Below are 15,455 nucleotides of genomic sequence, written 5' to 3' on the forward strand. Positions count from 1 at the left end.
TTTCAAAACAGAGCAGTACACTGCAATTAAGTTGTCCTTCCGACTGTGCTCGACTCACCAGAATAATTTCCACAGGATAGAGACACCTAGCTTCCACTGAGCATGGCGAGACTAGATTCTGAAATGCTTATTGTCTGTTTGTTGGACAAAAGAAAGCTGAGAGTACAGACTTTACAGGAAGATGTGCAATGTGCTTTGGTTTGAATAAAGACGTTGGAGTAGACTAGAGGATGGTGCTAGTCTGCATTTGTGTGTGTGTGTGTGTGTGTGTGTGTGTGTGTGTGTGTGTGTGTGTGTGTGTGTGTGTGCGCGCGTGCAGGGTTCGATTCCCTTAACCACTTAGGCCCTTCACATTTCTTCTATATAACAAATAGCAAAAATAGCAAATCTATATCCACAAAACAAGGATGCCAGGGATATCAACATATCCCTGACATCCCCGTTTTGGGCAAATTTGTCAGTTTTTTTGTTATTTCATTTTTTTAAATGTATTGTTAAATTGATCAAATTAACTGATTTCCCTGTGTTAAAATAACCTTTAAATGGCTCTATACTGTATTCTGATAGCAATCATTGCTATGGAGTGTCAATAACAGGGGTTGCCCAGCTCTCCCCATCTATCCAATCAGGAGAGAGGATACAGGATAAACAAGTGAAGCTGATGAATGGATATCTCCCCTGATTGGATGTAATTGGCTAACCACCTGAGAATGCACTTGATTGACTTTCTGTTTAGGGTCGATCATAAAAACGCCTTCTAAAACCTAACCTGAGGGTTTCTGAAAACCTTCAAATTCTTATTCAAAAATGTAAAAATAATAATTATGTATAGAAACTACTAATGGGACACAGAGGTAGCCCCCGGATTCAAAGGTATAACAAGGAATAAATGGGTAAAAGAGACGGAGAGACTAGGAGACCCCCGTTACTGAACAACAAACAGTCTAGAGCAGTGATTACTATCAGAATATAGAGCAATTATAAAGCCTTAAAAGGTTTTTTTTAATGACTTGCATTATCGTTAAATTTGCATGTTATATTAAACATAATGCAAATTGCAAATGTCAAACATATCAGATATATCTATATTTCCCAAGTCTGACCGGAACCAGGGATAAACCTTTCATCACCACATGGGTGGATATCAAAAGCAGAGGCATGGACTTTCACCTCTCCGTCCCCCCAACAAATCGAACCCTGCATTCGCAGGTGTATTTGGGCACATGTGGGTGTCACCGTACATGAGCTCCGTAGACGTATTTATCCAGCATTTTCCCTCCTAGCGTTTGACCTCCGATGTCCCACACCTGCAGAGTCACGTTCAAATTACCTGAAGAGAAAGAACAAATGTCCCACATATGAAATCGTTTGAACGCAACCCACTAACAAGTACAAATGTTTTAACATGTCTTTGTTGAGGGTATGTGATGTACGTTGGTCAAGGAACCGTCACCAGTTTGTGATGGGTTTTCCATTTCGGATGTTTTTTCGTCTCTCTCTTTTAAAACATGTAGTCGTTTGTTTTAACAAAGCTCATAATCGGCAGAAAAATGGCGAGTCAGCCGTAACTGGAGCCCCGCGTTTTGGGTGAGGGATTTCTATAATAAAAGTCGTCGTTGTTCATATACTACATATTGGAAACAATAAATCAGAGAATAATCTTTCATGCTAAACCGCTCACGCCTGGCAGGTCACCCACACCTCGCATCCAAGAATATCCAGGTCCACAGATTGAGAGCGTGGGGGGGATAGGTATGCTTACACTCTAATTTAAACATTCTCAATGGCCTGACAGGGGGAAAAAACGAGCACTTATTAGCCTGGGAAGAGCTGTTTGCATTGTGACTTTTTCTGCCAAGTCGAGGAAAGTGAGGAGAATTATGTGTTGCAACAATTTAAACAGACAAATACAATGAAAAGAAGATTTGCTGTGATTTCTGTGGATGAAGCAAAAGAAGACTGAGCAGTGATCAGTTTAGCCTAAGTTATGCTTAGACTTACAATGGTGCCACTCTCAGAAGATAACGCAAAATTAAAATCTGTTATTATCGGAAAGCAACACCATCGCATGACGAAGCAGGAATTAGGCTTCAATGTTGCTGTAATGAGACTAGCTCTGTACCGGGTGGGAGAAGCAATGAAGGAGTGTGCGGACACGGCTCGACGAATCAACCCCTTCATGAGTCCCCCTTTTTTGACCCAGAGGAAGGAAACGGCATGTTCCCTGTGACTACATCTAGACTATACAGCATCAACATGAAGCTACATTTGAAGAAGGCAATGAATAACGGACCCTCCGTGTTACTGCGAGCGATCGGCGCCCTCATCCGCCACGCTCACACATGAACTTTATTTATGTTTCGGGAGATTCACGCTGACTCGACACAACCCCCGTCCCACTCCCCCACCCCTCAGACATTACTCCTTTGCTCATGTGGTAGATTCACTGAAATAGCACACATGCGCCTTGATAGAGGAGCCTTCCAAGACATTTCTTTTTAAAAGCCAACAGTAATAAAAATTACACATTGATAAGAAAATATCTCTCACAGGGCATGCGGTAATTGCAGAACATCCCTGGTTTAAGTCCAGCTGAATACCTGTGTTGCATGTCCTAACCCCTCTCTCTCTCCGTCTTCAGTGTCTTGTCTCTTTACTGTCTAAAAAGACAATTTAAGAAAAACACTGTCCCACATTTATCCTTTATAAACAATGATGGAGATGGAACTAGTCCTGACACAGTGGCATCCAACACAATTAGGTTGTCAAAGTATATATCAACAGATGGCTCCGGGTGGCGCAGGGCTAAAGTTCCTGCCCACCACCGTGGAGACTGGAGACTGGGGTTCAATTTCTCCATGGTGCATCCGGCTTGGCCCGGGCACTCCAGCAAACACAGGTGGCCGTATTCACGAGCGGAGAGCTGGCAGAGGAGGGCAATCTCTGTCGCTGCACTTGGGACTACTACGGGTTAGCCGGGATACCTTTTCAGCAGGGAGCAAAACTGGGACGGATAGTGTGTTCATCCACGCATGTTATATATACCCTCCTACTGAAAGTTCTCTCTGTAAGGTGAAAAGAAGCGACTGGTGAGTGGTGACGCCATGTGTATTGGAGGAAACACGTGATTGTCTAACTCTACACCCTAGCCAAGACCAATCTTGGTTTGCAGTGACAGGGACTATATACATGGGGTGAATTAGCAATTAACAAATTGGGGAGAAAACAGGGAAGAAGAAAAAGTATTTATCAAGGGCATTTCCAGCTCTGATCAACCCTCCTGTCCCCACCCCCACTGCCCTTGCTGGCGGACACATCTGGAAGAGGTATTGTTATAAAAAAGTGCACACACAGAGGAGGCTGTTGTGTGCCAATCGGCCTCGCCTCACCTCTCCCAGCATTGGAAAATCTACATTAAGTTTGACAAGCTGGACCTTCATGTGTAAGAGAGGGGCCAGCACTGGCTGTATAGGCTACTCTCGCCCCCGTTGCAAGGAGAGCCTTATAGCCCCATTGAGCCCCAAAGACCCACACAACCTCTCTCAATATAAAGGGCAGGGGTGGGGGGGGGGGTTGGTCCTAACGAAGCTCCAGACCACCCAGCTCGCAAAGCCACCCTCCTCTTCATCAGCTCATCAACACCCAATTCCTCCAGAAAATGGGCCATTTAACAGCTCTGGTGTTGAACCAGTGTTATAGCTGCAGCAAAGATACAGATGTCAGCCATCATAAAACAAAAGGTCATTGCTTGATATGCAAAGGATCAGCGCTTTCGGCAGAATAAAAAAAGAAAAGAACTGTACTGGAATGAAACATTCTACAATTAACAGCATTGTACACGGTCTTATTTTAAAACGTGAGCCTTGCAGCATGTGCCTTTTCATTTTTGATTTAACCACAACATTTTTGCGGGTTTAGTTCTCTTAAGTCCCAGAAGCTGAGACTGAAACAAAACCAAAATTGTATATTTCAGCCAACACACAAGATACAAATCAGCATAACTTTTACTTTTAGCACTTAATTTGCCCTGGCTTAATGGTATTTTATTAGTAATGATAGAATGGAGCCACTTTGCAGACTTGTGGAGCTTAAGGCTGTGGCCATTTAAAAATGTTGAAAATCCCCATTTCATAGAGTAGGAAGTCAAAACGAGTACCTTCGTCTAAATATAGCATTAGTCAATAAACATTTATTTTACAGATCTAAGCGGGGACATAGAGCATGGCTTTATTTCCGCAGGTTAAACATAAACAAATAGGAACATGAATGTTTTATGTGGTGCAGGACAAAGATCAGTTGAACTTGGGTTCTACTGTATGAATATAAAATGCTAAATGTATTTACTCTGCACTGTACCCACAGAATTATGAGCGAGGCTTTGGCCGTTTGGGCATAAGTTGTCCATTGGCCTTGTGGAGGAAGAAAAAAAAAACGCTTGGTGTTTGCTCTGGAGAGGAGAGCTTTCACAGTGAATAACGCTGAGAAGTGGCAGACTCTCCACAATGTGGAGCTACTAGAAAAGACACATTCAAACAGTCCTGAGTTAACCTGCGGATCTAGCCTCTAATCGCTCTACCTGGAAATGCTGGTTTGGGGAAATAAAACAAATAGCAGTACCAGAAACCGTTAAACATGAAATTATCATAGAATATTATCGCAATGTGGTGCATCTAATCATTTGAGGTGAAAACTAACAGGCCACTTGATTAGACCTTAAAACCCCACAGATATCAATATAAAGTACTAGGGATGTCCCGATCAAGTTATTTTTTTTGCCTTTAATCCTGAAATCATTTCATATTGAGTATGTACCAAGACAGAGTCCTCATCCGATATTTACATTTTTGAAAAAGTTAAAGTTAGTAAAACGCATCCAATTTAGGTAAGATATGCTTAACGCTTCTTGAAACACTTGCATTTCAGACGTTACACGTGGCTGTTGGACTGCTTTCATTTTCCACTTTAAAATATCTTCTTGCTATACAGTCACATTTTAGCCCCTGCTAAACAGTTTCTGCCTCGCTGTGGCAAGTTGAGAGTAATCCCCTTTTACGACACCTATACTGTATGACAGCTACTGTATTATTATATTAAAAATATATTTAAATTGTATTATAAATATTGTATTATTTTATTTATGTATTATTACTATTATTATTACCATTATAATTATTATAATTATTATTATTATATAAATGACACAATTTGTTCATATCATGTTCATTCTGGCCTATTAGAACCTCTATATAGACATTACTTGGCATCAAGCTTCAAAATGTAAGTGGTTAGTTATGTGACAATATATCTTTGCTCTTAGGTAAATCTGAAGTGTTTTATTTGGATCAAGGTTTAAATTTAGAGACTTGCCTGGTTTTTCTGTGGAGTGCCATGTGATACAGAAAAACATTCTGTTACTTATCTTGGATGTGAGCTGAACCTATGTATGACAGGTGAATCTATGGCCCTTACTGTTATTGGGGAGGTTCATTCACAAGCCATGTTTAGCAAGAATACCAAAGTTCCTTGATGAAGAGACCATAAGGACACACATCGTTAGTTCAATGATACATTGATTACACTCCAACTGCCTGGTACAATTGTATAACAAAAATAACTAAACATACACTAGCCACTAGCGTCATAAACCGCAGAACAACTAATGAGGGTAGTCCTTAGACCCCAAGAGAACAAATGAGTGCAAAGTATGTTAAATAGTTGAACTGGCTTACTGTTGATTTTAGGATTTTGAAGTTAAAGAATGTATCATGGTTTATAAGGTTCGACATGGTATTCTTTGCTAATTTATTTTTATAAGACATTACCATAACATGAATACGAGGACTGCTGTGTACAACCTGAAACTGCCTAATTTAGGAAGCAGGTTAGAAGTAGGCTACATTTCTATACTCAGGTGCAGGGGAAGAGTGGAATAAACTCCCAAATAAAAATTAAATCAGAATACGTAAGTATTAAAAATTTGTAAAATGGCAGCGAATGCAAATACATTTTTATGATGTGTAATCTGTGGAATATGTGTGTTCATATGTGTTGTTTATAATGTGTTACGAGTAGCTTACATACTAGAACACTATTCCTGCCAATACAGGATCGCAATGGAAATAAGTGCCATATCCTGACAGAATAGGTATATGCATGTGTATTTTATATGTATCAAATACAATTACGTAGACAGAGTGCAATGGGCTTAACCCATTCTGACCTGAGATCAGATTCATACGAGGTTTCCGCCGGACACACACTGGTCTGATGAACCCATTCTGACCTGAGATCAGATTCTAAAAATGTCAGTCACTCTTCGATTTTTCAAAAATAGCAGACCTACAAGCTCATATCGCGCCACTCGGTGGCGCGATATGAGCTTGTAGATCTGCTATTTTTAAATAGCTAAAGCATAACATGATGCTGACACCAAAATGGGTGCCCGGTCAGAATGGGCTTAATCACACTGATATACCAATCAATAAAATAATATCTCTTGATTAGGTTGCTATAATGATGTTTTGGCACAGATTGGGATGTCCCTAATATAAAAAGGCAAACAAATCAAAAAGATGATTTTTAAGCTGTTACATTTGTAATGACCAATGGGGGATTCAAATAGATAATTATGCCACCTAAACCCCATGAATATCACGTATTTAAAAAGGTTTATAAAAGAGCATCTACGGTTACAAATAGTCGTATGTTTCCCCCATAACCTTGCAGGACAAAATATTCCATTGTATTAGCACGTCTAAAAAGCCTCCTGCCCCCTGTGTGCTTATAGAGCACACGTGTCCATGCTGGGGGTGTACAACAAACTACAGCATTCCCAAAGGATTGTGAAGGTGTCTCACCTGGAAGAGTTATTCTCTTCAGAAAGAAATCCAGGCCCATGGTTTGTTTGTACTGTTTCCCAAAGGCTTCCTGTGCAAACCTGGTGGCGAGTGACGTCTGAAATAGAGAGACAAAGGGAAAGTCAGTGAATGAGTGCCGAGTGCTTTGGCTAGCGAGATCATTCAAAATCTGTAGCACGAGGCCCAACCAAATGAATCTATAAATAGTCTGATCAAATTAAATAAACATACTCACAGCTGCACAGTCAGTACTACATACTGTACTAGTGTGTGTGTGTGTGTGTGTGTGTGTGTGTGTGTGTGTGTGTGTGTGTGTGTGTGTGTGTGTGTGTGTGTGTGTGTGTGTGTGTTTTAATATCTACTGTAGTGTATATACGTACATGCATACTGACTGTGCATAGGCTTAAGTCAAAATCATGGCATAAGCCAATGTAGTGCAAGAAGCTAGCAAAACTTTTTCCAAGAAAAATATATTAGTGTGCTTCCTAAGTTCCTGAGAAGGGTACTTAGGTGCTGAATAGAATTCACAGCCAACTAATTGCATTCCACATCAGAGAAAACATTTTGTTTCATTCAAATTGACCAAATTCCAAGAAAGGCTTTTCCAGTTATTTTTCCAGACCAGTTATTATAGCCTACATCTAGAAGGGCAAATAACCTAACCAGACAAAAAGGCTAATGTATCCAATATCCTAACAGAACACCTGATTTAGTAGTGCATCCTCTAACAGCAATGTAATGTAATAATTACAAATTCACATTACACACACACATTTGTATTATGATACATATTCTCATTAGTAGCATTATTATTATTATTATATTATGATTGTTTTAGTTTATTGCACATTATACATTTTGTAAAAGTAATGGGAATGGCTGGAGATTGCACACAAGTCATTGACACTGCAGGAGTCTCACAACTTTGTCACGGGTGTGACGGTGAAAAATCTATGCGAATTACAAAAACAGGTGTCGGGGAATGTGTCTTGTCAAACTGCAGACCCAATAATTGCCACGAATTACAACAACACTCCATCACTCCTTGTCACTGTTGTGTCCCGAGACGACGGGAGAAAAATGGCATGTTAGGGGCCCGCCTGAAATCCATGGGAATTCAGTGCAGAGTCTTGACATGCCAAGTTTAATTCATTTTGATGGATGAGGATGAAAAAAGTGCTGCATGTCTATTAGCTATCTTTAGAGCAGTGAGCTTACATAAACATAGCAGAGAGCCGTAACAGTGGGACTTCCTTGGTCTTCATGTGGCAGTGAATGCATTTAATGTGCTACTTGACAGTCATTCAGGATTTGAGGATTTGCGCTACATTCAGTGGCACTTTACTTTACAATGACCTCATTCCAGTGTATTAACTTGTGTATTAACCTATGGGAAAGTATTGTAAATACGCTGTGTAAGTACTAAGTACTTGTTGAAATGTGATAAAATAGTATGATACAAATTTTGAGAAAACTGGCTTTTGCTAACACAGTTGCTAAAACAGATGGACAAGCTGCAAAGATGAAGACACTGGAATTTTTTGCTAAAATGTTATTCTTACTCAATCTACAAAGCATTCACTCAGCCCTACAAAGCAGTCTACCTTCATTCATCCTGAGAAGTGCGTCGGCTTCAGCCAAAACATGTTTGAAATAAAGGATAGGATTTTAAGGCACAATGGAATACAATTAAGCTCACTTTTGGCTTGAATTGAATCTTCAATTAAGGCAAGAGACCGATTTGGTTTCCTCAGTACTGTCACCTTTGAAAACTTAAAGTTTATCTGAGCATGGATCTGCTAAAGTAATCTTGGAATTCCATTCCCAACACACTGAATGTTTAAGGCTAACCTTTAGGGTCAATGGCTTTCCAGATGAACCTGTCTTTAGAGCTGTACATTGGATGAGTTAGCCATCTAATTATTTTTTAAATTCACCAGCCCATGGGCTCTTGTCCCGGCATACAGTGTGTCACTGGCTCTAGAGTGATTGAAGAATTATAAGAGGTGACTGATGCAACAAGGAGAAAATCGGCCATTTAAGTAGCCCAAACAATCAGCGACAACAGAGGAATAACTCGCTCGGACAGCAAAAATGTATTCCACATGCTCACGTTGGCCTAGCTGGCCATTTGTCTTGGCATTCCAGTAGCTTGGCTCCCCTCCCGCTTCGTAGTCCTTCTTTTCCACCACACAATTGGGACTAACCCGCGAATGTAAAAGTTGGCGTAATCCTGACACTCCAATAGAGAACGGCACAGGGTTACCAATGATACCGGTGCCGGGAAATGAGGGAAGTTCCAGTGAAAAGAAATTCAACAGTGGTGGGAGAGAGAAAGAAAGGAAAACCGACAAGCAGTCCATGTCGATGTGACGCAACCCAAATATGTTTCAAATGATGCAAGATGGAGCTCATTCTTTGCAGGATGAATGCCATATATAAAAAAATATGCATTCTTATGATTTTATTTCTGGTGACAGCCTTAAAAGATCACCATTCTGGTAGTGTTGAACTAAAGAACTAAACATGAAAAAATATATATTTGGAAAATGGTTGCATAAAAGAATCATAAAAAAGAAAAAACTAAGAAACGACTTAAAACCTGGTTGAAATATGGGGCAATGGTGGAGACTAGGCTAAGCCTTGCAAACCGAAGCGCTAACATATGAGCCTCCATATTTAAAAAAAAAAACACCTCACTCAGGTGGACAAGCCTTCACAGATCTCCTCACATTTCTGAATGGACAACCAACCACAGGCACAAACACCACCAAAAAATGGTCCAAGAAAAACCGATCCGATTGCAATTTGCCCAGTAAATTGACATTAATAAGGGGGGGAAATTGCATTCAAGATGTTTGTCAGTGGTGCCTAGTCAAAACGGGTGGGTGTGGGTAAGGGGGCCCTCCTGTTTTCTGCCCAAAACAGACAAGCAGGTAAGTCATTCGGACAGTGATGAACTGACACCTGGCAGCAGTGAGACGGGGGGGGGGGGGTTATTAATGTAGCGTATCTACTGGGAACTGAGTTGTGTGTGTTCTCTGCCCCTTCCCCACACCACCACCACCACCCACCCGGCCGCCTCCCCCCAAAAAAACTTCAACCTTCCAGAATAAGAACATTATTTTTTCTTTTTTTTTTACCTCTCATTGGGTGTCTCCATTACTGCTACATTAATTTTCTCGCTCCCACAGGAAGGAGGACAGATTACCTTCGAAAAGTTGAAAGCGTCTCAGAAAACGCCTCAACATCCACACACTCAATCATTTGAGGATTCAAAGATATATAGCTGTATTGTCATGACACCCTCATCATTGCCTTATTGCAAAACAAGCAATGTTGTGTGCTGTTCCTTATGAAAAAGGTCCACCATTATGGGGTGTAGGTGAAGCCTACAATTAAGTTAATAATCCCTAACCAGGAATAATAATAAACTAATAGTGCCTATAAAAGCCTAATAAAGCCTAATGTATACTTACAGTAACTAGTGCTGCACGATTCTTGCTCAAATGTGAATCTCGATTTCCCTTCACAAGGATTGAGATCACGATTCTCAAGTGATCCTAATTTTTTCCATGAAAATATTTGTTGTCTTTAGTCTGTAGTTGCTGAACATTACTAGATTCAAAATGTGGCACCTGGAACCAACTACTGTGGCTTTGATATAACATCAAAGTGCTTGACTTAAACCTTTCTTAAAGTCTCTCTCTAAACATAGAGAGAGTAACTAAAATTAATTGGACAGCCAACTAGTCTTGATGTCGATCTTTTTTCGATTAATTGTGCCGTAAACTATGTTGAACGGTCGTTTCACATGATGGAAATAACTGAATGACTCACCGGAAATCAGTGGATAAGGATATTAGGCTTTAGGATATTAGGTCGTGTTCCAAACTTCCAACTTATTCAAATCATTGTAAATGACATAAGCTAAATTCTGAAGCTGAGCTAGCCCTCTAATACAGATTTGAATATGCATACCTGTAACAACATCGCCTACATTTCTAGAAATAAACCTAGTTTCTATGAATGGAGAACGATGGCAAACTGCTTAAAATACTTAACAGCAGGTATTTCTCCTAATTGCTGTACATTGCATAAAACTATGTTGAATGGAAACAATTATGGTCGATAAAACAGAGAATCGTGCAGGACATACTACAGGTCTCTTGGCTAGCGAGAAGATTTACTTAATCTGGCAGTAGGCTAACTCACTTTCCCTTTTAATGTGCTCAATCAAATAACATAATTTTTTCTCCAGATGGGTTGTCCAGACATTATTTCCCCAATGGGGCTAGGGTCTCAGGTCCCGAGTCGTGACCTGTGAGCTGTGACCCTCACTGACAAAGTAGAAGTGTGTAACAGCAACAAAAAACAGGATGATCAAGCTGTAGTCATCCTCTTTTAAATTAATCTATAAACCCTAATTGGTGCGTAATGTTTCCCTTACATTTATTTACAAGCAGCCTTTAGCAACTAGCAAGACACTGATAATTATGTAGACAGTTTGTTTGTTTTTATTGATCTCTTCCGCCTTGCCCCCCCCCCCCTTCTTCTTCTTCCCCCCTTTCTATAATGGAAATGACAAAAACGATGGAGCTTGCACCGAACATTTCCTTCACTGTTTTACCTGTAAACATGTGATATGACAGTTGATTCTGATTCTGATCAGTTGTTCTGGATAAGAGCATCAGATAGCCTATGTCTAAAATGTTACATTTCAATTCTTAACTTTATAAATATTCCAATTTTGGGTGTACTCATAACTCACCAAGAATGATTGAAAGATAAGACTATCTGTATAAAAAAAATCAGCATTATGTCGATAAACTCAGCTACGCAAGGTAGACACAGTACTACACTGACACACACATACCACCAGCACCACCCTTGCACGCACTGCAGGTGACCCTCTCAACAGCACATGGATTAAGGACGGTCCATGTAGATTTAATAGGTTTAGAAGACAGGATTTGTGTAAGATTTAAATCTATGGCTATCACTCTGAGACAGAAGCAAAATCATATCCAGTAACTCTCAAATTGGCTACCTGGGGCTTAGGTTACACTATACTATAGTAGTAGCCTTGGAGACCACAGGCGTTTTGTACACTTAGTAGTGGCAAAACTACAATTACTAACTACCTGCGAGGTACATATGAATCTACTCTTCATGAAGTTAATAAATATCGTGTGGTCATTCACATTCTAGATGCTATATCTACTTCTGTCTTGTCTAATGTCGACAAACTGCAGTCCTGACATTTCAGTTAACAACTCTGATGTAAACAAAGAAAGATTAGTGGCTGTTTTAGCAGAACCGACAGAACACAACGATACTAAACGACGACGTCACTGTTATGTGGAGAAAACACTCGTATTAAACGGGTTAGTTAGCATTCGGGAGCCAAAGCCACTGACACACAAGTTAGCACCTGCAGTACTGTTGTCTGTGCCTGTGGAGCGTTTCTAGCACCACTGGGGATAACGGTTCACGGTCACTCTATGATGCCAGCTACTACAGCTAGCTTAATAGCTTTAGGCATAACAGCTAACATTAGCGTCGGTCTCCATGGTGACTAGAAAAACAGGTTGCAGGCTTTTAATTATTGAGCTTAGTCCAGTTACCCTGGGTAAACAATAAACATAGTACCTTTCCTTTCCTTTTTCGCTCTCAAATAATGCCTTTTTTTTCTCCTTTTCTTTTTTCGACCGACGAGATTTCTTCTTTTGAAAATGTATACATAATATTTGTTGAGTGAGCACGCAGACGTCACGCCACTGAAAATATAAATCTCACTTTGATATGCGACATTTATTTGGGGTCGAGCGACACTAAAAGTATAATAACGCCTCTACCGCGCCGAGCTTAATAAAAGGCTCTTTTCTGTGGTGGATGTGTTCCACTGTTGTGTTGTGAACGATGCCCTTACCTTCCCAGACGCACCGTCTCCGATCACAGCTATTTTCAGTTGTCGGTCGTGGCTGTCCTCTTCAGAGTCCGACATGACGTTAAACTAGTATAGTGCCACTATTCTGCGCGCACACGCACAAAAAACCCACATAAAGAAGTCACAAGTTGTTGAATGTAGTTAGTTACTCTGGTGGATTAAATGAACACACACCAGCGCCATTTTGACTCTGCACTGCAGCATGATCCATTCACTTCACACACACACACACGTACGGTGAAAGAAATATATTATTATGAACACGTCTACCCCAGAGCACGACAGAGACCACGGCATGACATTTTAGCGTCCACTGAATGTTTATATTTTAATTAATTCCGATTTAAAAGATAGAGAACATTAGCAATTATAAATCATGTGCCGCTAGCTAACTGCTATGGACCCGTCCTACCATGACGCGTTGTCGTTGCTATAGCAACAAAGGTCAAAGTTTGAGCCTATGGTTTGAGCATTAAAAAAACTTGGAAAAGGCTTATAATTATAGCCATGCCTGCTTTGTACCAATGAATATTATGGTAATACATATAATTATTCTTAAAATTACGTTTAAAAATAATAATATATATATATATATATATATATATATATATATATATATATATATATATATATATATATATATATATAAAGCCAGCAAGGTGCCCCACTCTCACATACACACACACACACACACACACACACACACACACACACACACACACACACACACACACACAGCCTATTGGTACGGGTGATCTGGTGTTCTTTTTCATCTTGGCCTACATTGCATATTAATAATAATAATAATAATGGATTTTATTCATAATGCACTTTACATTCCACATAATCTCAAAGTTCTACAGTAGACAAATGCATAAAAAGAAGAAACATCACCATTCTACCTAGGACAGATTAGGAGAGGACCACAATGGAAACAAGCCCTCATGGCTTGTCCTTTCAGCATCATTGTATAATCGTACCGCTGTAGGCTACTTTTTGCAAACTGATAATAAAGTATTGAATCAATCAATCAAACCTGTGCCTCATCATCTGAAAAGCTATGGCTATTATCATACTGCTTCCAAACCTGTATTCCACCCCACATAAACCTGATATATTATATAGTCAATAGTCATAACTATCTATAGTATCTAATCTATGCATAAACCCCAGCCTGTGTTACTGGATCTTGGACTTCCTGTTGAGTCAGCGATGTGAAGATGGCCTCCAAGTAACATCTCTACCTCACACATGAGGACAGGACCCCCCCAGGTCTGTGTGTGAGGCCCCTATCCTATAACTAACTGCACTGTGTGGCCACGCACAGCACCACCTTGGTTTGGAAAGTAGACTATACTATGACAACAGCCAACAGTGGCAGCCTATAGAGATACATCACTATACTGACCTCACTAACAACAACAAGGTGGCCTGACACAGTGGTGCCCGGAGAACAAAATCTCCCAAAGAGCTAATCGTGGACCAGAGGAAAAAAGGACAGATGCTGGCTGCTGACATCACTATCGCCCCCACCGCCACCACCACCTCAGCTGGACCCCACGGCTATAAGGACCTCACCTGGGAGAGAACGAACACAGGCTATAGTGATTGTGTACACAGCCACACCCCTTGCACCTCTGGTGGCTGATGTAAGTAGGGGGCAGCTGGGGCACCATGAGAGCATCTTAAGTGTATTAACGGGAAGCATCACTGCCTGGCACGACTCGAGAACTGCAGTGCATACTGCAAAGCGATGCAGATGGCTGTTAGTGTATAATATTGTATATAGTGTGTACACAGTGGGCCTATAAATATATACACACATAGTAGATGAGGACCCATGTGCACAGCACCTGAACAAAACCCTTCTTTATGCAATTGTTATACTTTTTTTTGTAGCCTATACAGTTATTATTGCTCTTTCCTGAGATTATTTTTTGGGCTATTTTGTTGTAGCTGAAACCCAGACATTTTTATGTATAGAAGGATGAACAGAAATTGGTACAACTCTGTCCATGGATCAGGGTATCATAACAGCCTCTCCAAATAGCTCTGTGAGGGAAGAAACCCGTCAAGTATACCAATAAGCATGCAGCACTTTTATGCCCTATATGTAAATGATTCCCTTCCGATATAAAGTACATCATATTAAAAAAATAAATATTTGCTTCTGCAACTCAAATAACTCAAAATATAATGGACTTGGACAATGGCAAATCGACTTATCTGCAACTCAATACTACATCTTCTACAAAAAGAAAGAAAAACACACATTTTAATTATAGTAAAGGAACAGAACAGAAACAGATCAAAAGAGTTTATTTTCCAGAAATGTTCTTCAGATGCACAATTTTTTTCTAAATAGATAATTTCCAACAATCCTGTCATTCTAAACAACTTCATAACTTATTCAAATTTAAGAGAGAAATGAATGAAATGTAGAACCCTGAGTGTGTGTGTGTGTGTGTGTGTGTGTGTGTGTGTGTGTGTGTGTGTGTGTGTGTGTGTATGTGTATGTGTGTGTGTGTGTGTGTGTGTGTGTGTGTGTGTGTGTGTGTGTGTGTGTGTGTGTGTGTGTGTGTGTGTGTGTGTGTGTGTGTGTGTGTGTGTGTGTGTGTGTGTGTGTGTGTGTGTGTGTGTGTGTCGCG

At 40.2% G+C, this 15,455-nt stretch overlaps 1 protein-coding gene across 2 annotated transcripts in view; it reads right to left on the minus strand.

Moving 5' to 3' along the window:
• Window positions 1-13,233, minus strand: part of rab28 (RAB28, member RAS oncogene family) — a 34,845-nt gene extending 21,612 nt beyond the window's left edge. Inside the window, exons 1-4 of one of the 2 annotated variants that reach the window (XM_083786143.1) lie at window positions 13,220-13,233; window positions 12,790-12,887; window positions 6,858-6,954; window positions 1,242-1,330 (exon numbers count right to left, since the gene is read on the minus strand). In XM_083786143.1, the coding sequence (XP_083642269.1) occupies window positions 1,242-1,330; window positions 6,858-6,954; window positions 12,790-12,864 (261 nt within the window). In that variant the 5' untranslated portion in view covers window positions 12,865-12,887; window positions 13,220-13,233. Of the gene's footprint in view, window positions 1-1,241; window positions 1,331-6,857; window positions 6,955-12,789; window positions 13,197-13,219 lie in introns of those variants that run through there. The other variant, XM_083786144.1, reaches the window with a different exon arrangement.
• Between the last annotated feature and the right edge of the window lie 2,222 nt (window positions 13,234-15,455).

Source organism: Protomyctophum parallelum (genome assembly GCF_964188405.1).
Source record: "Protomyctophum parallelum genome assembly, chromosome: 16".
NCBI lineage: Eukaryota > Metazoa > Chordata > Actinopteri > Myctophiformes > Myctophidae > Protomyctophum > Protomyctophum parallelum.